This window comes from Alligator sinensis, unplaced genomic scaffold, assembly GCF_000455745.1.
Source record: "Alligator sinensis unplaced genomic scaffold, ASM45574v1 scaffold811_1, whole genome shotgun sequence".
NCBI lineage: Eukaryota > Metazoa > Chordata > Crocodylia > Alligatoridae > Alligator > Alligator sinensis.
The window spans coordinates 177,376-200,609 of record NW_005842579.1 but is presented as its reverse complement, the minus strand read 5'-3'; the positions used below and the strand labels follow the sequence as shown (position 1 = coordinate 200,609).

General features: G+C 56.1%; 2 protein-coding genes across 3 annotated transcripts in view; both read right to left on the bottom strand.

Annotated features, from left to right (window-relative positions):
• Nucleotides 1-2,500, bottom strand: part of ETV3L (ETS variant 3 like) — an 8,121-nt gene extending 5,621 nt beyond the window's left edge. Inside the window, exon 1 of the mRNA XM_006032602.3 lies at nt 2,391-2,500. The gene's annotated coding sequence lies outside the window, so the exon portion shown is untranslated. The remainder of the gene's footprint in view (nt 1-2,390) is intronic.
• A 16,327-nt stretch (nt 2,501-18,827) lies between these two features.
• ETV3 (ETS variant 3) overlaps nt 18,828-23,234 on the bottom strand; it is a 10,232-nt gene continuing 5,825 nt past the window's right edge. Inside the window, exons 4-5 of one of the 2 annotated variants that reach the window (XR_003096040.1) lie at nt 21,098-23,097; nt 18,828-19,281 (exon numbers count right to left, since the gene is read on the bottom strand). Coding sequence is in view for 1 of the 2 variants with exons in the window: in XM_006032572.3 (XP_006032634.1) it covers nt 21,902-23,097 (1,196 nt within the window). In the remaining variant the exon portion in view is untranslated. Of the gene's footprint in view, nt 23,098-23,234 lie in introns of both variants that reach the window. The other variant, XM_006032572.3, reaches the window with a different exon arrangement.

Below are 23,234 nucleotides of genomic sequence, written 5' to 3'. Positions count from 1 at the left end.
TCCTGCTTTGGCTCAGATTGACTCCCATGCCCACCTGCTAGCACTGTGCAACTTGTTTGGGGCTCCCTTTCTTCCCACCTGCCCCCAGACATGACCTTCACCCATCCACCTCTCTGCTCAGGCACCATCCTCGCAGGGCATTTTGTGGATCCGGGGGGCAAGCTGGAACCACAAGGGCATGATTCCCTGTGCCCGCATTCAAGCAGGCCCCCAAGGACCCTGGCCCAGCTCCAAGGGTGGTGCATGGAGCCTCCATGAAGCAAAACCCTGATCCAGGGATGGAGAGAGCATGTCGCTATCTGCCGAGCCTGGGAAAGAACCCAGGAGTCGTGGCTCCCCTTCCCTCGTGGCTGGTGCCACGGTGCATCAGTGCAAACCAGAAGCAGCTCCAGCAGAGCCAGCGGTCTGGGCATGGAGGACCGGGAGGGGGCATTCCCCTCCCCCTGTGCTGACTCCTCACTCCCCAGCTCCGGGTCTCTCGGGGAAGTGGGATTTAAAAGGCTTTTGTACCGCGGCCGTACAGAAACCTTACACGCGGGGCGGGAGGGGGAGAGGAGAAGGAAGGTCAGGTTGGAAAGTCAAAGGCCTGGAAAAACCTGCAGGCCAGCCCCAAAGGGTGTGGCGGGGGCAGGGGGACCCTGGGTCACATTGGAGGGGCAAAGCCCCTGACCGAACCAGGCCTGAGCCCGGCTGTCCCCTTCCTTTGCTTGCTGCTCCATCAATTGCCCTGCTTTCCCCAATGGGAAGCGCTGCCGGTACCCAGAGCTGCTAACACAAGCTCCCCAGTGCCCCTGTTCCTGGCATGGGGGGTGGAGGCCCATGCCATGAAGCCTTGAAGGCAGGACAAATGCCTAATGGACAAATGCTTAATGAGGTTTGTTAGCATGTGGACTCCCAGCCCATGGTCCCCAGGGCAGCACCAGGGAATAGGCAGGGACGGACTGGGAGTAGCTGCTGTGCAAAAGCCTGGGGACCAGCTCCCATGCCAAAGAGCTGGTGGCCTGGGCACACAACAGGCAGGGAAGCAACCAGCCCCAGTTGCCCTGAGCTGCCTCTCCTGACCCCTGGCCCATTGCCCTCCCTGTAAGAAGTGGCTGCAACCAGCCAAACGAGAAAGCCCAGCCGGAGGCAGGAAGCTGAGGACAGGGACTCAGCACAGAGTAGAGAGATCAGAGCAGCCTGGGGGCAACAGCCCTGTAAAGTGATGCTTAAACTTTCTCTGCTCCTGCCCTCCCTGCTGCACCCGTGTGAGCTGGGCATGGGGGCAGCTCCATCACTTCCCTCTGGGAGTCAAACCACAGGCTCAGGGCTTGGTGGCAGAGGGCGCGGGGCAGCCTGCCTGCAGAGAAGTGCCCTTCTGACCTCTGCCCTGGGCTCCTGGCGGTGCCTGACAGTGATCTTTGCATGCATTAGCCACCGCTATCTACCAAGCCCTGCTCTAAGGCTTGAGGGCTTTCCCCAGCTATGCAAATTCCTCCCGGAGGGGGCACAAATCCAGCCAGAGATGCAGTCCGTCAAGGGGGAGAAACCTGCCTGGGACACCCTGTAACCTCCCTCCCGGCAGCTGCCAGCTCCTGCAGAGGCAGAAGGCAAAGCCCTGGCCTGAGCAGCCAAGAGCTCTGATTCTTAATGAGCACTGTGCTCTAACTATGGCAACCCCAGATGGGCCCAGTTCGTCTGTCCGCTCCCCCTTGCTCACAGCGGGACAGCAGCTGGTGGGGAGGAAGCATGCTGCGCTGAGGCTGCCGATACATCCCAGCTGAGATCTGGGCTGTCTTGATCTCAGGAGACCGCTCCGCGCACACTCCCAGCAGGACAGGTCCGAACAGAAGTCCGGAGCTGGCATCCCCTGGAAATGCCTCCCAACGGAGCTGCTGCAGGCACTGGCCTATCCCCACCGTGCCAAGGATGCACCTGCCAGAGAGACGTCTCTCTGTAGGGTTCCTGATGCTTCTCAAGAGCACGTCACTCGTGCCCGGGGAAAGTGCTGCATGGGGTCATTTCACCTGCTCCCCTTTCCAGGGATGGTTCGTGTCCCTCCCATTCCTACAGGGACCCCCGCCTGGCTTGACACCTGCAGCATCATGGCATGCCTGTGCCTGGCAGCACCCAGAAGGTGCCCAGGGGTGTGAAATCCCTGGTCCTGTTCCAGTGGTATGAAACCCCCTCTGAACACCCCCTGCCGCATGGGTCTCCCCAAGGGTTACCAACCACGTCTCGTCACTGGCATCCCATGGACCCCTAGTCGCTTGGGTGAGAGTCGAAGTGACTGGGAAAGCAGCACCCAGACCCCTCCAGGGACCCAGACGTGCCTGCTCCCCTGGGTGGGAAACCGGCACTACCTTGTGAGCAGGTTCGAGATGGCTCGGAGAGCACGACGGGGGTCTTACCTTGCAGAGGCACCTGCAGCTGTCCTGGCCGGCGTCGCTGGCCCGCGCGCTCTGCCTGTCACGCCGGCCCCCTGCATTTCATCACATGCTGCGTTGGGGTTACTTAGAATGAAAGCCCAGTCCTCGGTGCTCCCAGGGGGCTCGGCACGCCGCGGCTGCAGAGACAATCGTGTTAACCCCTCGCACGGCTCCGGCTGCCGACCCCCGCGCGCGTCGACTGCCTGCGGGGAGGGGACACCGGGCGAATGCGGTGCCTTTCTCTCCACCCCCTGCTCCATCCCAGGCACGACTCCCCTCCGGGGTACCATGCTTTCCGCTGTACCCTCTGCATAGGGGTAGTCACCCACTGGCCTCCCCTCCTTGTAGAGGGGCACAGCACAGGGCATCGATGGGCTGGCCCAGGGACAGAGCTGGGAGGAGAGCCCAGGTTGCATCTAGCCATGCTGTAGCCACCTTGAAAGCACTCCTGCCTGAACGTGGAGATGCTCCGGGGCAGCAGCTCACAGGGGTGCCACTCTCTGGCCCTCACAGCTGGGGTGACCATGCCAGCAGGAGGGGTAGCACCCACTGCTGCAATGCAGCTCAACTGGGCAAGCTCAGGCCCACCTTGGAAGCTGCCAGGCCACCGAGCACTCACCTTTCACTTCCACCTGCGCTCTTCCCAGCCCCGGCTGGGATGTTGGCCCCCAGGGCCGGCTCTTCCAACTACTTCTTGCTGCAGCCACCTGCATGGGTCACCTCATTGCAGGCTGGCGTGGTGGGGAGCTCACCCCAGGGCTGCCAAGTGGCGGGGAGTAGACATGCTGCATTGCCACGTGTCGCTCTGAGCAAGTTGCTCCAGCCTTCGGTTCCCACTTATCCATGGGGGACAATGTCCCTTTGCCTATGTGGCCTGACTAGGCTGCGGCAACCTAGCAGGGACCATTTGCAGCACAGCCCCAGGATCAGTGGGGCTGACTACGATGCCAGCCCCGGCACCGATAGTGTGGGGAACTCGTGATGAACACCACCGGGGACCAGGCAGGCAGAAGCCCGCATGGAGGGAGGGACGGAGAGAAGACAGGGGCAGGCTGGGCTGGACTGGCCACATTCACACTCCAGCAGTGCAGCAGCTTGGGACCTGCAGAGCTGTGAATCTGGGGCAAGGGGCTGGAGACAGGGTGACCTAAGAGCCAGTGCAGGCCAGAACTGCAAGGTCCCATCAGTGGAACTGCTGAGACTGAGATCGGCCTCTGGACAGCCAACGGACTGGGGTTGAGTGGCCGGGGGGTAGGGATGCACCAACACCAAAGTCACTGGGGGAGCATGAGGCAAGGCCCCCCCTGCACGGCTGATTCACGGCCCCGGGAAAGAGCGTGTTGCTGCAAGACCCCGGCCACGGTGCGTCCCACTGACGTCAGGCCCTCGCCCAGGCTTCTAGGCGGGGGCTGGTGCAGGCGCTCCCGAAGCTCGCAAAGGAGCCCTGGGGCCAGGGAGCACCTGGTTACAACAGCACGATCCCCAGTGACGCGGGTGGCCCTGTGCCAGGGCTCCCAGCTGGCTCACGCCTGAGGGAACGGGCGGCTCAGGGGCGCGTCCGACCCGACATGGCTCCTGCGTGCAGCGAGTGCTGGTTCTCAGTTCAGCAGCAGAGTGGCCATAGAGGGGCTGGGAAGCGTGGTTCACGGCCTCTCTGCAATGTACCGCATGGAGGAGGGCGACCGGGTTTGCTTAGGATGCACAGGGCAACCGGCTGGCATCTCTGCCTAGCTCATCGGTCGCCCCTTGGCCTCTAAAGAGCTGTGTAGTGCAAGGTGCTGACTGCTCAGGGATCTGCACAGCCCCTGCCCACAGTGAGGCTCAGCTACAAGTGGGGACAGCAGAGCGCCAGGCTGCAAAAGCACCTGCTGCCAGGCTGAAAGCCTGGAGCCGGATGGCCCATGTTTGCCTACAGGACAGCCCAGGACATGCCTCCCTCTAGGGGATTACACCACATGCATGTGCTTCCTTCCCAGGCGCTGGGATGCTGGGCTAGTGTCACCTGATGCTCACCCACCTATTTGCTTTGCAGCCCACCTCACGCCAGGGGTGCCTCGTCTGATCTGCTGCTCCTTTCCCTTCCGCTGTGGAGGAGAGCGAGCAACGGATGCAGTCTCTACACTGACACCAGGTGTGGGGCTGCTTCAGCCAGGAACATGCAGGACCCCTCCTGTGTCTGTGACCTCTCACCCGCAGACCTGGGAGTTGATTGAGATGGGGACTGAAGTGGAGGGGAGCGAACTTCAGGAGTCATTTTGTGGTTCAGTCAACCAAGGCTAATGTGATGGGAAGGGAATAACGGCACAGGGCCAAGGGACGGGAAAGGGGTGTGTGCATGTGTGTCAGAGATCTGGGTATGTGTGCATGTTGCAAAGATTCAGAGATATGTGTGTGTGTGCAAGCATGTGTGTATGCTTCAGAGATGTATGTGTGTGTGTGTGTGTGTGTGTGAGGTTCAGAGATCTGAGGATGTATGTGTGCATGTTTCAGAGATCTGAGTGTGTGTGCACGAGCATTTCAGATCTGAGCGTGCATATGTTTCAGAGATCTGAGTGTGTGTGTGCATGCATGTTTCAGATATCTGTTTGTGTGTGCATGTTTCAGAGATCTGGGTGTGCATGCGTGTTTCAGAGATCTGAGTGTGTGGAGATGATGTGGAAATGTGTGTACATGCATGGTGGGGTGGGGACAGCTGCCCAAATGACCAGCGAAGTGCACGGGAGAGGGTTTGAGTGAGCTACAGTGTGCAAAGGCGTGCAGAAGCGGGTTGCACACATGGGCACAAGGAAAGGGCACCGTGTATCCATGTGTCGTGTCTAGGTTTGATCTCTGAAACCCACACACATGTGCAAACCCACAACCCCCCCTTCCCACCCTTGCCCCTGAGCCCGTATCCCCTTCCCATTGCATCAGCCTTGGCTGGTTGAATTAAAGATGCCACTGGATCCAGTCCCTTGGCCTGAGCTCACCAACAACTTACCAGGCTCAGGACCAAGCCCTTGGACTTCAGACTTGGAGCAAAGCGCCTGCTCCCTCAGGCTAGCAGCAGACCCCTAGGAGCCCGCTAGGGCCTGGCTACCCTGGAAAGCCGAGGAGGCGCCAGGGAGGGTGAGAACATGAAGTGCCCGTGTTGTTCCCGGGTGACGCCTGCTTGCAATAGGAGCCTTCGCACGCGGGATTCTTGTCATTCCAGGAAGAGTTATCCGAGACTCTCTCCTGGGGTGAGCCAGCCTCAAGTTGGGACAAGACTGGACAGAGAAATAGCGTGTGTGTGCATGTGTGTGGGTATATGTGCATGTGTGTGTAGCTGCATGTGTGTACATGCATGTGCGCATCAGCATATGTGTGTGTGCATCTGTGTATGCGTTTGTGCATCTGCACATGAGCATGTGTACATGCATGTATATCAGCGTATGATCATGTTTATATATGCAGTGTAGATCTGAGTGTGTGCATGCATGTGTGTGTGTGTGCATGCATCCACATGTGTGCGTATACATGCGTGCAAGGGTCAAGAGGGAACCCACTGCAACCTCTCGTGACAAATGCTCCTGACGTGTACAGCCTAGGGCTGCTGGCACCAAAAGAGTTAATCAGTCTCCAGCTGGGCAATCAAGAAGTCACGTCCACGGCCAGGTCAGCACGGAGGGTGGACTGGACTGCCCCGTGGCCGCGAGGCAGGGCCCACAACCAGACATTCACACTGAATGACCAGGGACATGTGAGCGTGGCCTGACTGCAGCTGGGGGCAAAGGGCTCTCAGGGGTGGGGGAACCTAGGACTCGTGGAGGGCACCTGTGAACCCGTGTCCCACTCTGTGTCCCAAAGAGGAGGGCATCTGTGCCATCCCAGCTTCATGCCAGCTCCCTGTCCAAGCTGGGGGACATGACCCCAGCTCTGTGCAAAGGCCGATAGACTCGGGCAGTGCAAAGTTGCCAGAGGGTCAGGCCTGAGACCTTGGGCGGGGGGGAATAGGCGCTCCCAGAGCACTAAGGGGTCCCGCAGCACAGCATGGCAGCTAGAGTCTGACCCTGCCTCTGGAGCTTTGGCCCTGGCCGGGGGTGGGATCCTGGCCCAGCAAGCCAGACAGACAGACAGACTAGACCCAGTTCACAAACTGGGGAACAGACCGAGGGATTTTTCTCCATTGCTGTTACCACCCATTTTTTCCAGCCTTCCAAGAAATGTCAATATTTGGACAAGCCACTAAAAAAAAAAAAAAAATTGAGAGCAAGCTCAGCTGTCCCAGCCCCATCGGGCTCCCAGCTGCTCCAGCCTGTGTGGTGCTGAGTGAAGATCGTGGAGACTGCTCAAGACATTTTGGCTGCAGCCTGAATTTTCAACATATGGAAGTTGGTGAGGTGAGATGTGCTGGCAGGCCCACGGGCGTGGGGGTACACGGGCCGGTGGGCACGTCAGCCCCAGCCACCCAGCTCCCCCTGCCAGCAACCCTGGAGGTCAATGCAGGGAAGATGGCTCCTCTCCCAGGCTGCTGGCTTTCACCGTCCTCCGTGCTGCTGGGCTGCTCGGTCTTTACCCCTGGACTTGGTCCTTTTGGGATTGGTCTGAGCCCAGGACAACTCTAGCCCTCAAGATCAGGCTCCATCATGACCCAGACAGACATGCAGCCCCCCCATAGCGTTGCTCTGGGTCCAGACACTGCCGACCTATACGCATGCACAGCTGCACTCGAGGACCTAGGACAGAAGTTCAATAAACCTATTTAACCTAAATCAGCTAAGTCTGCTGCATCCATCCAGGTTTATCTTAAACCAGTTTTGGCCATTTTGAGAGTGGTTTATATGCACTGAATTTCTGTTACAGATTTGAACTGGTTTCCGAGTACTTATACCGGTTTATGTGTAATATTGATGCCTAGCCATGGACACGGCACACGTGGGACCTTCATGGAGCTGCCCAATGCAGTTGCAGGTGCATCTCACACCTTCACAGCTACACAACAGCACTGATGCAACATCTCTGGTGGGCTCCACCAATGTGCACACACAGCAAGTGTGTCACGGACACAGACGAACTCGAGCCAGCAATGCTTGCGTATCAGCACCATGGGCTTCTGCTGCTGGAGAAGCACCCAGGACCCCGGCACCCCATGCACAGCCCTGTCCCCCCCCAGCTTCTATGATTTCCAGCTAGTTGGAGTCTAAGTGCTTGCCATCTCGCTCTCCCAGTCACAAGCCTGGTCTTATGTGGCTTTGCTGGTACAGCTCAGTGGGGGAATTTTTTTTCCCCCCAGCAGCAGAGAAGCCTCTAGCATGGGCAAGAGCCCTTTGCCAGGACTGCCTCAACCAGTTCTGCCAACCTGTGGGCAGATTTGTTTGTCCTCCCCTAGGCTCCCTGGGATGCTTTGCCAGTGCCATCAGGGCTGGGCCCGTTCGCAGGCTCCCGATGCACGGGGACACTCCCCTGTGCAGATTGAGCCCAGCATGGAGACAGACACACACCAGGCAGAGTTTGGAGTCTCTCCTCTGCAATCCAGGACCCCAGGGCCGTGCCCATGCTGCTGGCTGCTGTACGTGCGTGCGTGTGGCCTCAATGCTGGAATTAATCCTCCGTCTGATTCTGGATCTGCCCAGACTCGAATCTCCCTGGTGAGGCCAAGGGGTGGCTCAGCTCATGGAGGGGAAGGTGTGACTAATAGGACCAGGCAATCTAGACCCGTGCCGCCCAGTCGCAGACCTCGGCGCCCTTCCCGGATCTCAGGAGCATTCAGGGGAGCAAGTGGCTTCAAGTCTGGGAGGGAACCCAGGAGTCCGGACCCTCCCTGCAGGTGATGGGGAAGGCACCTATTGTGTGAGCCCCACACAAGCTGCCAGCTCACTCCTTGCCGGCCCTGATCTTGCTCTCACATGGCTCTCAGCCTACAGAGCTGCAGCCCTGGTTCTTTGCCCTGCAGCTGGCAGCGCTTGGTGGGAGAATAAATCCGGGCCTGCGGCTAGAGACCAAGGCATACCCCACCCCAGAGCTGGGCATGGAAGTCAGGAGTCCTGCTGCCTGGCGCCAACTCCTTCCTGTCTTTGGTGTTGATTACACCCTCCTTAAAGAAGGAAATAGGTCCTGGTTCCAGACCCCTGCAACCATGGCCCCAGGCTGACACGACACAGGAGCCGAGGTAGATGTCATCTACCTAGACTTTAAGATGGCCTTTGATACGGTATCGCATTCTGTTCTCGTGAATAAGCTGACAGGCTGTGATGCAGATGATTACATAGTCCGGTGGGTGGCAAATTGGCTTAGGGGTTGGACCCAGAGAGTGGTGGTGAACAGGTTGATATCAACCTGGAAAGATGTGGGCAGTGGGGTCCCCCAAGGCTCGGTCCTTGGACCGGTGCTGTTCAATGTCTTCATCAGTGACTTGGATGAGGGCGTGGAGAGCACCCTGTCCAAATTCGCAGATTATACCAAATTACGGGGCAACGTTAACACACCAGAGAGTAGGGAACGGATCCAGGCAGATCTGGACAGGTTGGAAAAATGGGCAGAACCAAATAGGATGCAGTTCAACAAAGACAAGTGCGAAGTGCTGCACCTGAGCAAAAAGAGCCACCAGCACACTTACAGGCTGGGGGAGGACCTTCTCAGCAGCACAGCAGCGGAAAGGGATCTTGGAGTCATAGTTGTCTCCAAGATGAACGTGAGTCGTCAATGTGACGAAGTGATCAACAAGGCTAACTGCACTTTATGCATTAGCAGATGCATGATGAACAGGTGCAGGGAGGTGATGCTTCCTCTCTATGCAGCACTGGTCAGGCCGCAGTTGCAGCACTGCATCCAGTTTTGGGCGCCGCACTTTAAGAGGGATGCGGAGAACCATGAGAGGGTTCAGAGGAGGCCACTCATATGGTCAGAGGCCTGCCAGCAAGGCCCTACGAGGAGAGACTGAGGGACCTGGATCCCTCCAGCCTTCGCAAGAGAAGGCTGAGAGGTGATCTTGTGGCTGCCCATAAATTCATCAGGTGGCAGGGAATAGGAGATGCTCTATTTATTAGGGCACCCCCTGGAGTAACTAGGAACAAGGGCCACAAATTGATGGAGAGCAGATTTAGGTTGGATATTAGAAAGAACTTCTTTATGGTAAGGGTTACCAGAATCTGGAATGGGCTTCCACGGGAGGTGGTGCTCTCCCCTACCCTGGGGGTCTTCAAGAGGAGACTGGACAAGCACCTAGCTGGGGTCATCTGACCCCAGCGGTCTTTCCTGCCCAGGGCAGGGTGTCGGACTCAAAGACCTACTGAGGTCCCTTCCGACCCTGACATCTATGAATCTATGACACACAGCAGGTCGGGACCCCTTTGCTCCTGAGCTGCTCACCCTCCAGCTGCTCCTCACCCTCCGGCCTGACTGCCTGGGGCCTTCGAACCCAGCTCCCATCCCAGCTCGGGCAGCCAGGAAGCATCGCAGCCAGGCAGCAGAGAAGTGAGGACGCTCCGTACCCAGCTCCTAATTGCAATCAGTGCCGGGGAAGGCCGGGGCGGCCAGCGCATACTAACACACCGTGGTTCCCCCCCAGCCCAGCCACGGCTGGGGGGACGCGAGCAGGCATCTTGGTGCGCCGGGCCATGTGGGGATCGATATGTCATTTCTCGTGGGTTAATTCCACCCCCCAGGTTCCCCCCAGCCCCTCCCTGTTGGTGCAATGGCAAATTAAAATAATAATAAGAGCAGGCCGGGAAGGAAAACGGAGGCACGAGAGGCGGCAACGCAGCCACACTCCATCAGGCGGGTTGTGCGGGGAAAGCGGAGCTGACAGAGGACTATTAACGGCATCACCTGCCAAATTGAAAGCTCGTTCTGTTCCTAACTCCCCTCCTCCAGTGTCCACCCCCATCAACACCCAGGAGCAGAGTGGGGGAATGGGGCCAGAGAGACAGCAGAGGAGCGGAAAGAAGGGAAAAAGGGAGAAAGAGAGAGAGCGGAGAGGAAAGGGGGAAGGAGGAAAGAGGCAGGCATGAAGATGAGAGATGGAGGGCTCGAGGGCGCGGGGCGCAGGGAGGAGACAATGGCCCAGGAGAGGAGGGCGCGGGCCCGGCCGTGGGCGGCAGGCGAAGCACGCGGCTCGCTCCGGTTACAGGGGCCTCTTCACGTCCCATTAGCGGCAATGAGAGGTGACAGCTGCGGATCGATAACAATCGCGGCAAACAGACTCCCAGTAATAAACCCATTTCGCTCACATTTCTGCACCCCCCTCCGCACCCGCCCCCGGCTCATCTCGTCACCCCGACACTCCGCCGGCTCCTCCTCGGCACCCCGGCCTCTCACCCCTGCACTCCAACGTCCCACTGGACCCTGCTGCCGGGACTGTGGGCTCTCCATGCACAGACAACTGCAGCCCGTGCCCCTCACATCCTTGCTAACCCAACACCTTTGCCTCTAGCACAAGATGCTACCAGCACGGCCGTGCAAGATGCCAATGTGGCCACCCCCACGTGGACACAGCTGAGCTGCTGCTTCTGGAAGAACATCTCAGTTTATGGCAGAGCGGTGTCTACACTAGGGTCCTGGCTGGCGCAGTTACAGCAGCCCCTGGTGGGTGCTCTGGTCCCAGGTCTCCTTCGTGCTGCTCCTGAAAATCAGGCCCACGATTGTCCTCCAGCCCCATATCCCATGCCCGGGCCGACTGAGAACAACGGCCCCTCAGGCAGGGACTGGGCTGGAGGAGGTTTTAATTATCAGGTATAAAACCAGGTGAAGCAAGAGGCTTGAGTCGGATGAAATGGGCTGGGCTTGGACTGTCCCTGCACACAGCAGGCCCCTCTGTAACACCCAGGACAGAGCAAAGGCCCTGCAGGAAGGATGGATGACAGGATGGAGGGAGAGATTAGGAACCCAGAGGGGAGAGAGGCAGGGGCAAAGCCACCCCGGGTTGAGGGGCCAGGCCAAGCCTGACTCAGGTTTCCACTCCAGAAGCCCTCCAGGACTGGGAGAGAGCAGAGGGTCTAGAAATGTGCCTGGTCCAAGCAGTTTTGGACACCGCAGCCTTAGCCTTGTCCTGGGAAAGCAGAAAAATGGGACAGGATGCAGGTGGGAGCCATACCAGTGCCTGCGAGGCAGCCTTTCTAGTACAGGGGCTAAGGGACATGCCCATGGTCATGCCAAGAACCTGTGGCAGGGCCCCAGATCCCCATGCCCTCTGCATCCCTGTGAGCTCCATGCACCGGTGGGAGCCGGATGCGCTGTCCTACCACGGCCGCTCCCCATTGCCTGGTGTCTCGCCAGGCAGGGCTGTCCCTGTCTTCGTCTCAAGGGGAGGGAGGGGGTGTTTGTGCAGACTAACGAGGGCCGGGTAAAGTTTCCCCTCCCCAGGGAGGTTTCTAAATTAATAGCGGGGATGCTGGCTCTGCTCCCTGCCGGGCGGCATCGATTGCGGTGAGCGGGGGCAGGGGGTGTGTGCACCGGAGAAGCTTTCACTCTGCCTTCACGCTTGAGAGCCCCAGCACCCTCACCATCGATGCTTCCTTTTTCCTTTGCCCGCGCCAGCTCCCTACCTGGGTCAAGCTTACATGTCTCTGATTCAGTTAACCTAGAAGGTGCACCTCTACCCTGCCAGGCACTGGCTTACAGGGCTCCGCTCAGCTCCCAGCAAGGCACAGGCCCTGAGCTCAGTTTTGCAGGGAAACAATGACACACCTGGTAATTAAAACCTCAATAGTAGTTTTGGGCCAAAGAGATGCCCACTGTCGAGACCCAGGGCCACTGGACAAGAAAGGCACCTACTTGCCAGCAAGACCCAGGGCATTGGCCGGCCCTGGCTCCTGCCCTCTCTCGGGCGGCCAGAGCCCATCATCTTCCACAGCCTGGGCCTGAGTCCTACCTGAAGCAAAGCTTCCTGTCTCCATGGTGTCACTGCACCATCCCTGTGGGTGACACCGTCTCCTGCAGCCACAGTGAGCTGCAAATGCCAACAGGACCACATGGACCATGGAGCAGGGTGCTGGGGACATGCCTAGAGATCATTCACTGCCCAGCCCCAGAGCAAAGAGAGGGGCTACTCCCTGATGAAACCCAGCAGCCTCCCTCTAGCCCCAGCAGCTGTGTCCCCTGCTCAGCCCCGGGGTCCCTTGTGGTGTCTCCATCTGAGCCAGCTAATGAGGCAGCGTGAGAACGAATTCTGCAGAAAACAGGTACCCCAGTACAAACGTGCATCACCAGGCGAGGAGTCAGGACTGGGGAAACCCACAGGGATCATCCTACAGCTTCAGGGGTCTGGGCTTCTGCTCTGCAAAGAAAAGGTGGTTAAGGGCTGAGAGTCCCAAGGGCTGAAATCTCACAGGACGGGGCCCAGAGAGCATTCAGGGCCTTTATACAGTTGGGAGCCACATGCTGCCTTCCTTCAGCCAGCGGTTAACAAGGGCGAGGAGCCTTTGCCTCCCAAATGCCTCTTCGCCCACGGCCCATCTATCTATCCATTCCCGTGCAAACCAGCTACCTATGCTAGCACGAGGACATCCAGGCCATGTCACGCAGCCGGCAAAGCACCTGTGTGCATGCTGCTTGGCTCCATGCTCCCATCAGGACATGGAGCCAGGGGCCAGTTCAGACACAGAAAATGCCTCTCCTCCCAGCTCGGGGAGGGCAAAAGGTCTGCGCTCCCAGCCCTTTGGTCTGTGGGGCTGCAGTACAGCGGGTGCTTGTGGGGCACAGAACACCCTGCACGTCTTACCTTTGCATCTCCCCTGAATGGCCCAGCCTGAGCTCGGCCAATCTACCCCCACACCACTGGGATGAAGCCTGTAGACTCCAGAGAGGGCTCTGGGCTGATTTCCCTTGCTGTAGCCAACATATGCAGGTGCATCCCGCTCTCCTGGAGCCAGCCTGGCACGAGATCGTTCTGGCTGCTTACAAAGGGGATCTGGTGGGGAAACCTGTCTTCTTTGCCAGTGGCGGCTGCCTGGTTAGAAAGAACAGAGGGCGCATCAAGAGGGAAGTCAGTGCAATGCCATGCAATGAAAACAAGGTGTTCAAAAGGCAGGTGTCTAGTGCCCACGCAAAAGCCGCACAACTGGCCAGACTGGGCCGTTGCATGGATGTAGCAGAAGCTGCACCTATGAGAATCAGTGGTGTCAGTGCTCATGGGCAGCATCAGACCCTGGCAGGTCATGTAAATGCCAGTCCCTTCCTACCCCAGGGCACCCACAACCTTGCACAGGCAGAACTACATCCATGCACTTACCTGGAAGCGGGCTTTCTTGTCAAAACTGGGCCAGGGAGGCGACTGCTATGACAGAAACAAGCCACAGAGAAGTGAAAGGGGGAGCAACCTTTTAACCAACTTTTCTAGCATCTCCTGGCCCAAATCTCAAGTGCTGTGTATACCCCACATATGCCCATCCATGCCACACTGGTGCCAGTGGCTGGATAATGGCACCGATATAACTAGAAGTCTCAGACACCGGTGGAAAAGACATCTCTGCTAGAGATTCACTTGGTTTGGAGGCAAGAGGGAGACCCCATTTTCTGTGCTTGGCTCTGCAGAGTAGGGAAGACCCCAGGCCCTCTGGGCCCTTCTGCAGGGTCTCTGGGGCAGGGAAGGGCTCTCCTTTTTCTACCAAGAGTGGGCCTTAGCTGCAAAAGGGCCCTTCCATGTTACAGATGGGACTGGGTCTGTTCTGCCCAACCTGACAAAGCAGCTCCAGCAGCATTTATCTCTGCAGCTTCCTCCCACAGGCCCAGAGGGGCTGGCTGAGGATTTACTTCAGGGGGATCAGAATCCAACCCCAACCTCCAAGCCAGCCTGGCTGCAGGAGAGACTACCCAGAGCTGCAATGCGCCTGGATGCTGGGCAGCTCTCGGGAGGGAGGCCAGGCCAGCGGCCCTCCAGGTATGGACATCAGCAGCCAGGCAGGAGCCTGCCGGGAGACCCCAGCCCCATCTCACCTGCCCTGGTGGGGAGCTATCCAAACTTTACTGCCTCTCCGAGGGCCACTTGCTGGTGCTAGAGGAGAGTTAAAAACCAGAGCGAGCGTACGGTGGGGAAAGGGGGGGTGGGGGGGTGAGAGAAAGAGAGCAAGTAATGCAGTTTCCAAATGAGAGCCGAGATAAAGCAATTACCTGATCAATACGGGTGAAATTGAGTAATCTAACAGATCAATAGCACCATCCCTCCCCCCCCTCCATGCCCTCCACTGCCAAGCAGAGGGTGCTAACTGCTGCTGCGCTGCTTTGCAATAACACGCTGGCTTTGACAGAGCGAGACGGAGCGGGAAGGGACAGGAGGGGGTGCATGGGGGGGTGGTATCCTTGACGTGCTCCTCCAGCCTCTCCTGCAGATGGAGAATTGAACCCAGGCATCCTGAGGCCCCTGTTGGACCTCCGTCTGCAATCCAGGGGTGACAGCTCGGTGCTGGACCTCACATTTGACTAAGCTGTACTCCCTGCTTAGAGCTAAGGCAAGAACCCAGGCGTCCTGGCTCCCTTCCCTAAGGCTCTCTCTACCCCACCCTGCCCAGGTTTGAGTCGAAGCAGCTGGATCCCTTTCTCGTAAGCCCCCAGAACAGCTGCAGAAGTAGGAGAGCTGGCTAATGCCCTCCACTTTGAACTCCTGGCTCTTGGCTGTGCTAATATTTGAAAAGGAGGGGAGAGCACCTGGCTGGAAAAATCTCTGCTGGCTTTAAACACCATGACACTGCTTGGCTGAGCTCGGAGGCTGGGAAAGAGGCTCTTAAGCAGCTTTGTGGTCACCTTGAGGCTCACAACAGCGGCTGGAAGGGCAGGCTGGAAAATACCCGGGGCCTGCACCCTGCCCCCCCGCTGGAAATGTTTAGAAACGGAGGCTGGTTTCATTTTCATTTAGGTCCTGATTTCCCCACTCTCTGTGCGGAAAGGAAACCCAGGGCTTGGCTCCATTTGAAATATGACATGCACCCGCAAGACCTTTCGGCTTCTGGGGCCAAACCTGCTAGAGAGGACAATGCGGGACAGAACTGGTGTCTGGCTCCAAAGGAGAAGGTCTCCAAGTGCCTGCCAGGCCTGGGGGCGATTCAGCCCAGCTGCAGGAGTCACAAGGAAGGAGCTGACAGGGAGGGATGTGCTAGGGGAAGGAGATGCATTTGCTGTGGGCCTGGTTGTGAAAACTGCAAAGCACCCAGGACAGCCAGCGTGCCCCAGGCTAGATCAGGAGCTGCGGCATCGTTCATGTACCTGTGGCTGCAACCGGAGCCTTGTCCCAGAGTCCCCAGCGCAAACGAGGATCTCTCAGAGCATGCAGCTCCCCTGCTCCTCGGGGTCTTGGCCTGTGTACACCCAATGGGGAAATGCCATCATGCCTTCCAGAGGGCATGTGTATCTTCCTCTTTCTGGGGTCGAAGCAGCAACGGGGTGCTTCCACCTATTCCCCCCTTTAGATGTGGCAGGGGTATTGTTCCACCCCCGCATTTTCTTTCTTGCTGCCTCTACCCAAGATCCTGGAATCCAGAACAACAGAGAATCACAGACAAGGAAAGGAGGGTGAGAAGGGACCTCAGGAGGTCACTTCTAGTCCAACCCCCTGCTCAAAGCAGGACCAGCCCCAACTACATCATCCCAGCCAAGGCTTTGTCTAGGCGGGGCTTAAAAACCTTCAAGGATGGAGATGCCACTCTCTGGGTAACCTGTTCCAGTGCTTCACCAACCTCCTAGTGAGAACGCTTTTCTGAATATCCAACCTAAACTCCCTTGCTGCAACTTGAGCCCATTGCTCCTTGTCCTGTCATCTGTCACTATAGTCTAAACTGCTGCTCTACTTTCAGCTCCTTTTTCATCCGATTAGCTGCTCTGCTCTCAGCTCCCCCATATCAGCTGCATAGTCTTGCTCCCTTTCTCCCACCTCTGTTCTAGAACAACATACCATCCTAAGTTTTTCCTCAACTTCCCTTGCTGCAACTGGAGCCCATTGCTCCCTGTTCTGTCATCTGCCCCCACTGAGAACAAGGACTCAGACCCTCCATCTCCCGCGACCCCCAACAAGTCTGGGCAGGGTTTACTGCCTGTCTCTCGTTAGGAACCCCGATGCACAGGCAGCCTAATGCTATTACCAGGAGCTCTTGAAGCATGCATTTCATTTCCATCTGACAGGACAGCCAACGTTCTTAAGGTTACCAGTGCTAATTAATTAGTAAAAACACGGGCGGATTAGCTAGGCAACAGAATGGCTGCTCACAGCGCTTTGCAGTCAGCTATGCATGTCCTCGGCATTAACGGCCATTTAATTAACGTACAGTCCATATGACATGAATTGGACCTGGAAGCCAGTGCCAAGCAGCTCTGAGCCCCGCATACAAACCACAGCTACGTGGCCGAGTGCAGTGTAGAGAGGACACGTCTGCCAGGTAGCTGGAATTTGGGCATCGCTGCTCCCTCCATCCTGGAGCCATCTCTGAGTGAATTGCAGAAAGGCAAGGAAACGTGAGCCCAGAGAGGCGCAGCTCTGCGGTGTCAGGCCAGGCCGGGAGCCAGGAACACCCAGAGACTAAGCTGCTTCTGACACAGATCTCCCCCGCGCCTGAGAACAAGTCGCTGGGCTTGATTTTCCGCCAGGCTGGGGCTGCCGTACACCTCCCTGCCCCCAGAGCCTTACTTCCAGGCCCGTTTCCACGGAGGAAGTAGTAGAAAAGTACCTTTGGCCTAAAGCCTCTGCTACGTGAGCAAGGTGATCTGGTTTAAGGGCCTGGCTTTGGGCCAGTTTAGCGTACACCCACTTGACGCTGGATAGGCAGCCGTGTGCCAACTGCTGCCAAAGCAAAGCAACTGGCACAGCCTTGCTGTCTCCCTGCATTCCTGTCTGCTCGTACAGAGCTGCTGTCTCATCTCCTCCCTGCACCGCAAGCCCTCAGGGGGCTGGGACCAGCGTCCCAGTCTGCGCGGGTACCACGAGTCCCAGATCAACCGCCCAGGGCTCCTTGTGTGTTGCAGGGACGGTATGTGCCATGAACAGCTGGGCTGTTTTCAAACCGGACGTGTCTCTGTTTAAAATCCATTGGGAGCCTGAAGTCGAAGCGCTCGAGGCATGGACGCTGGGCAGAAGAGCCAGAAGCTGATGCTCATGGAAAACATAACAAACCTGCTTCCAGGAGTGCCAAGTCTGAACCAGCATCTCCATCTTCCAGGGACACATCACAACCCTCTCGGACAAGCTGCACGAACAAAGCTTCCCACGCCCGAGCCAATTCCCAGTAGCGATATCATCCAGTCTGGCGGTCCCGAGACTGACAGATTGCGCACCACCAATTTAAAATGATACAACCTGAAGTACCACCAGCAAATTTTTGTCCTATAATACATCTGTTAATGTGTACCACTTACAGGGTGTCTGCATGCCACTGGTGGTACCCGTACCACAGATTGGGAACCACTGAAGTCTTAACGGAGGCCTTTCCATCCACCATCAGGTCCTAGAGGCAGAGGGATTGGAGCTGTCGTACCCGTATCACAGGAGCCCCACATCCCTCCTGTCAACAGAGCTGAGACTTCTCCCAGCAACAGTCTTCCATGAAGGCTAGCTGGATTCATCCTGCCATCTGTCCATCATGGCACTAGTTGCTTTTAAACACCCCCTTCCCTCCTCCCCCTGCACTCATTTCGCCAGCCCTGACGCGGGAAAGATCCCAACCTCCTGGTCCGAGAGCACCCATGACCACAGCATGCAAACCGGCCAGGGACAGGCTTCAGGGGACGGGGAAAGTGCAGGACAGGATCTTATGGCAAAAGTACTGCCTCCACTTCCAACCTGGAGAACCCAGGCCCGTATTCCCCCCAGAGGCGTTGTGACCAGGAGGGCTCTACAGTAGCAGACGGCATGCGGAGCTGGACAAAGCAAAGCCACACGTGTGTAGGCTTATTTAAAAGGTTTATTTAACTTTTTAATTTGAGGTAAAATACTTTTTTTTCTTTCAACTTCCATAACAAAATACAGAGCTATCAGATACCCCTGGAAAAAATATGTATATTATACATATATTTCTATAACATTACATCATATATATATAATATATATATATGCAAACTTTTTTTTTGAAGACTTTATAGAAAGTGGAACGTCTAAAGGCACTGCACAATGAAGTATTTAAAGACTACTTTACATTTTTTATGTACATATACACACACGCTTTTCAATCTCGCTTTCAGTGGACAGATAGCGCAAGCTAACCATTTAATTGTTTCAATGTGTATACATCCTTACTAATCCCTGCTGAATCAACTCGAATCAAGTCAAAAGAACATGCCTCATGAAAAGTGAAATTACAACTGTCTATGGGTAAATACTTTCTCTTTTAAAACACACTAAAATGGAACAGTTTTTTTGCTTTTAAACAATCTGATTAAAAATATTTCAAACCAAAGACGACGTCTATTTTCCTTTAAAAACCAACCCACCAGGATCCATAAGACAAAAAAAAAAAAAAAGGAAAAGAAAAGATTTACTTAAAAAAATAAAATAAAAACAAAAACATAATTACAGAATAAATAAAAACAAGGAACAACCAAGCAGCAGATTTAACCTGTCCAATAGGTGAAGGCAGTGGCAATTGGCCACTGCAGTTAATGCTTCTAGAAAGGGGCTTTCCTTTCTCTCCACCCAGGCAGCACTATTGGGAGTTGACTCTTTCCAGCTGGAGCAGGGATACGGTCGCCGCAGAAATCTCCCATTTAGTTTGGCCTTGCAAAATCCTACTTGCCTCTGAAGGGGCAGGGTGGGGACTCATTTTCCTCGTGGAGTAGGGCAAGCTCGGGGCTTGCAGATTTTGCAAGGCTCGGTTCACGCCTGGAGGAGCTGCGTGGCTGGCACTCGCTACCCCCGCTCTGCCCCGACGAGGCCTCCCCGGAAAGCTGGATGGCAGCTGGTTGTCCGATTAAAAAGTTCTTTCCTACATATTCTCTATGGCTAAACAAAGCAAAAATGGTTTAAACGTTAACATGCTCTTGATTAATTAATACAGGTGGACGTTGAAATTTCAACCATTTAAACTTCACAAGTTTAAATATTTGGCACATTGGAATATATATTTTTTCATTTAAAATGTATTTATAAGTTTCCTCCTTTCAGCTGCTGCTAGGCAAGGTGAAGTCTGGCCAGGAGGAGCACCTGCCTTTGCAAAAAAAAAAAAAAGGTGACTTCCCGAGCCAGATAGGGAAGAGGGCGGCAAGGCCGCCTCTCCCTCCAAAGCTGAATACATCACCCCAAACCCGATGTACCCAGCACTTGCTGGTCCATTGTCCTGAGAACCTGAGTCCTTTATCCCTGAACATGGAGCTCCCAGTCTACAGTGCAATGGCTATCGAACCCCCTGACCCAAACAGGTTACGAACTTTTAAAGCCAAACGACATTTTCAATGTAGTCAACTTCCATTTTTTTTTTTTTTTTTTTTAAAGAAGTGCGAAGCAGGTGATTCCGCTTCCCCTGCCCGCCTCTGCCCGGAAGAGGCGGCAGCATTAGATCTGGCACTTGGGAACACTGGGGGTGAAGATATGCAGTACTGATTTGAAAGGCCTCATGTTTCTATTCCTGAGTTCATACTGACATCTGCTGGCCCTCCCTCTGGGAAGGGGGTCTTCTCAAACCCACAACACCCTTCGCATCCCTTCCTCCCCTCCAACACCCTCACTGTATTTGCTTCCAAATGTGGAGATAAACCTAGGGGCTAGAAAGCCAGCTGCAGGGACTGGCGGTGATGGCTGTGAACTGGGAGCGAGGAGGTCTGCGGGTTTGGAGGCCCCGCTGAGCTGCAGTCTGCGGCACTGGGAGGCCTGGAACAAACCATGAAAGGCGCCGACGCGGCAACTAAGATGAACTACCCCGGTAAAGAGATGACAACCTCCTTCCCCACCCTCCCCTCCCACCCCAGGTTGTTTCTCTTCCATTGCCTCTCAGGCATTAGTTACCCAATGGAGGATTCCTCTGAAGAACCCACCTTGTACTATGTACAGTACTTGGCTTGGACAGTGCCTCGATGCGGGCTCCTATCCAAACAGGCAAACCGCCCCCTAAAAGGGCACAGACCAAGCTTCTGCGCCTAGTGCGTGCGAGTAGCCCTGTGCTCACGCACCTCCCCATCTGTCCTCTTGCAGCAGCTAAGCTCCTGGTTACAGTCACTCGCCTGCTTCAGGCTGTTTTCCTAGACCGGTGTGAATCAGCCGCAAGGCTGCAGAGACCACTGCAGCCCCGTGGAGATCAAGTGTCAGTTCTTTTCAAGGAATCCCTAGAAAGGGAGACCCAATGCAGCAGGAAAGATCCACGGTCCTTGCCGCAATCTAGGCTAATTAGGCTAACGAGAAACGCAGCTATCCAGGGAAATAGCAGGTTTATAGCAACTCAACAACAAGATCCGTGCTGCGAGGCCTGAGCGGCTGGTGCCCAGCCCCCCGCGCGCCCTCTCCAATCCACCTCCAAGCTCCTTGTGTGCTCACTGAAGGCTTGGCCTCAACGCTTGCCTGGCCTTCCCCTGCTTCTCCATGCAACTCTGTCCTCCAGCCACTGCTGGCTCACCCTCTGCAATCTCCTGCCAACACTATCGATCGAAAGACGAAACCTCAACCCAGCCTTGGCTCAGCTGCTCTTGCACAAGTTTCTTCTGTCAATAGACCCTGATCACATAAAGTGTATATGTAGTTAAGGCATGACTCAAAGTGATAGGGGAAACCAAACAAGAAAGGAAATAGACTTAGCAAAGCTCTCCTCATTCCTCCTCTATGAACTCACCACAATCATCTCAGTGTTAATCTTCCAATCGCTCCTGACTCCACCCATACAATTAGGAAAAGGGGGGAAAAAAAAAAACAAACCTTGGGTACATTTTAATGCGTATATTAAAGGCATTAGGTTATTTTTCCCACCCCGCTCCCTTCCCTGAAAGATTTTACAACTGCTCATGGCTTCTTCAATGTTTCAAGAAAGCTAAAAGAGCTGCCTTGATGCCCTCAAGTCCTAACACAAATTGCCCCCCAGCCCACCACCGTCATGGTTTTGGCAGGCCTCTCTCCCTTCCTGACGTGTGTCTTTCCACAATTTATTCCAAGCGAAGGACAGTGCAATACCCCCCACTCCCACCCCCACTAAAAACAGACTGATCCCCACATTGACAAAGGCCGCACCCCAAACTGCCAGGAAATCCTTCTCATTGTTACGCTGGACTCCATACAAAGAACTAGAAGTAGTCAGAGATTCCTGCTTCTATAAATACTAGAGAATATAAAGTAGATTATGGCTGGAGTCCCTAAGCCTTGGCGGAGACCTCGGCCTCAGCCTCTCTGGAGTTTGCAAGAGGCCCGGAAGAGGTGAGCGTCTCCCCCTCCTAATCTGAGCAAGCCGACTGCATCTCACCTGCGATTCGACAAGGAAAACGAAACGAAACAAAAAAAACAAACAGAAACCCAGAAAATCCTAGTCTCTAGAATGATCAAACCAGCCTAATCCCACTCCCCGCCCCGCCCCCACCCCCACTCTGCAATCTCGCTACATAAATACACGGCTGTCGGTCCAAGCGGACGGCGGCACTCCTGGATCCTAGGTGTCGGACGTGGCCGTGGCAGTCACCGCCTTGGGTTCTGCCACCAGGTGCGGGGCACCCAGCGCACCGTTCCAGTGGACCTTCCCATTCTGGCGCTCCTCGGTAGCTTCCGGTTGGCGGTCACCGTTCCAACGGCGCTTGAGACGCAGTTTGGGTGGCATCAAGGCATCCTCTCTCTTCTCCTGGGTCCCGGTTTCTCCTACTGGATCTCTGGATGGCTTCTCTCCACCACCATCCCCTTGTTCTTGGGACTCTTCAGCTGAGACATTTACCTGGGTGGATGCTGACTGGGTCAGGGACCAGGATGGGGCAGCCGGCCTGGCAAAGATAGTCCCCTTCTCTCCTTCCAGGGTGGCATTATGCATTGCCATGCCAGATCCTTCCTCCCTCTCGGCTTTGTCTTTTCCTTTTGCTGGAAGCTCTTCACTTTCCAGCTCCTTGTCCACCATAGGCTCAATCTTCACCCTGGGGGAAGGGGTAGCAAGCTGGGGGGCAGCTGACTCCTCAGTGCTTTCCAGTCTCTCCCTGTTTTTGCGTCCGATAGGAGGAGGTTGCAGTTTGATGGGGAACTGGGTTTGCTCCTCTGGAGGCATTTGGCACTGTAGTGGTGGGACCATGAGCCCTGGATAACGAGGGAAAGTCCGCGGGCTCAGATGGTAGTTGAAGACAGAGCAGGCTTGCGAATGCAGGTAGTGTTTCATTTCCTCAGGGTTGAAAGAAAAGCAGCTGCTGCCTGCGAAAGGGCTGAGACCTGGCGAAGGGCTATAGGAGAAGAGGGTCGGAGTCAGGGACATGGCAGGTGAGATCGGGACATTCAACACCCCGCCGCGCCCTGGCAGAGGGGATACGGCGAAAGGGCTGTGAGGATCCGGGTACATCCCAGGCCTTGTGAAGAGAGGCAGCATGATCTCTGGCTTGCGTTTCTGAGGGTTGATGCCGCCGGGGCCCACTGCGTTGCGAGGTGCCATGAGATCCATGCTACGCCGCCAGTCAGAGGAGCCGTCCTCCAGCTCGGGCACATCGGGCTTCCTCTCGCTGCTGTCGCTCAAAGGTTCTTGGCCGGATGGCACCAGGGGCCCTGTGGGAAACCGGCTGGGCTGGGCATCCTCAGTGGGGGAGTGGCTGTCCAAAGGTGGGAAATGGAACCGGGAGGAGGCAGTGGGAACAGGAGGGGCACTCTGTGGCACAACACCTGGTGCAAAGGGAAGAAAGCCAGACAAGAAGGTTAGGGACCTGATTAGTCACAGAGGCAAGTCCCAGAGCAAGGCCTTCCCTGGGCTGAAACAAGAGCACCATCAACAGTGAACAGTGCAACAGGTGATCGGCTGG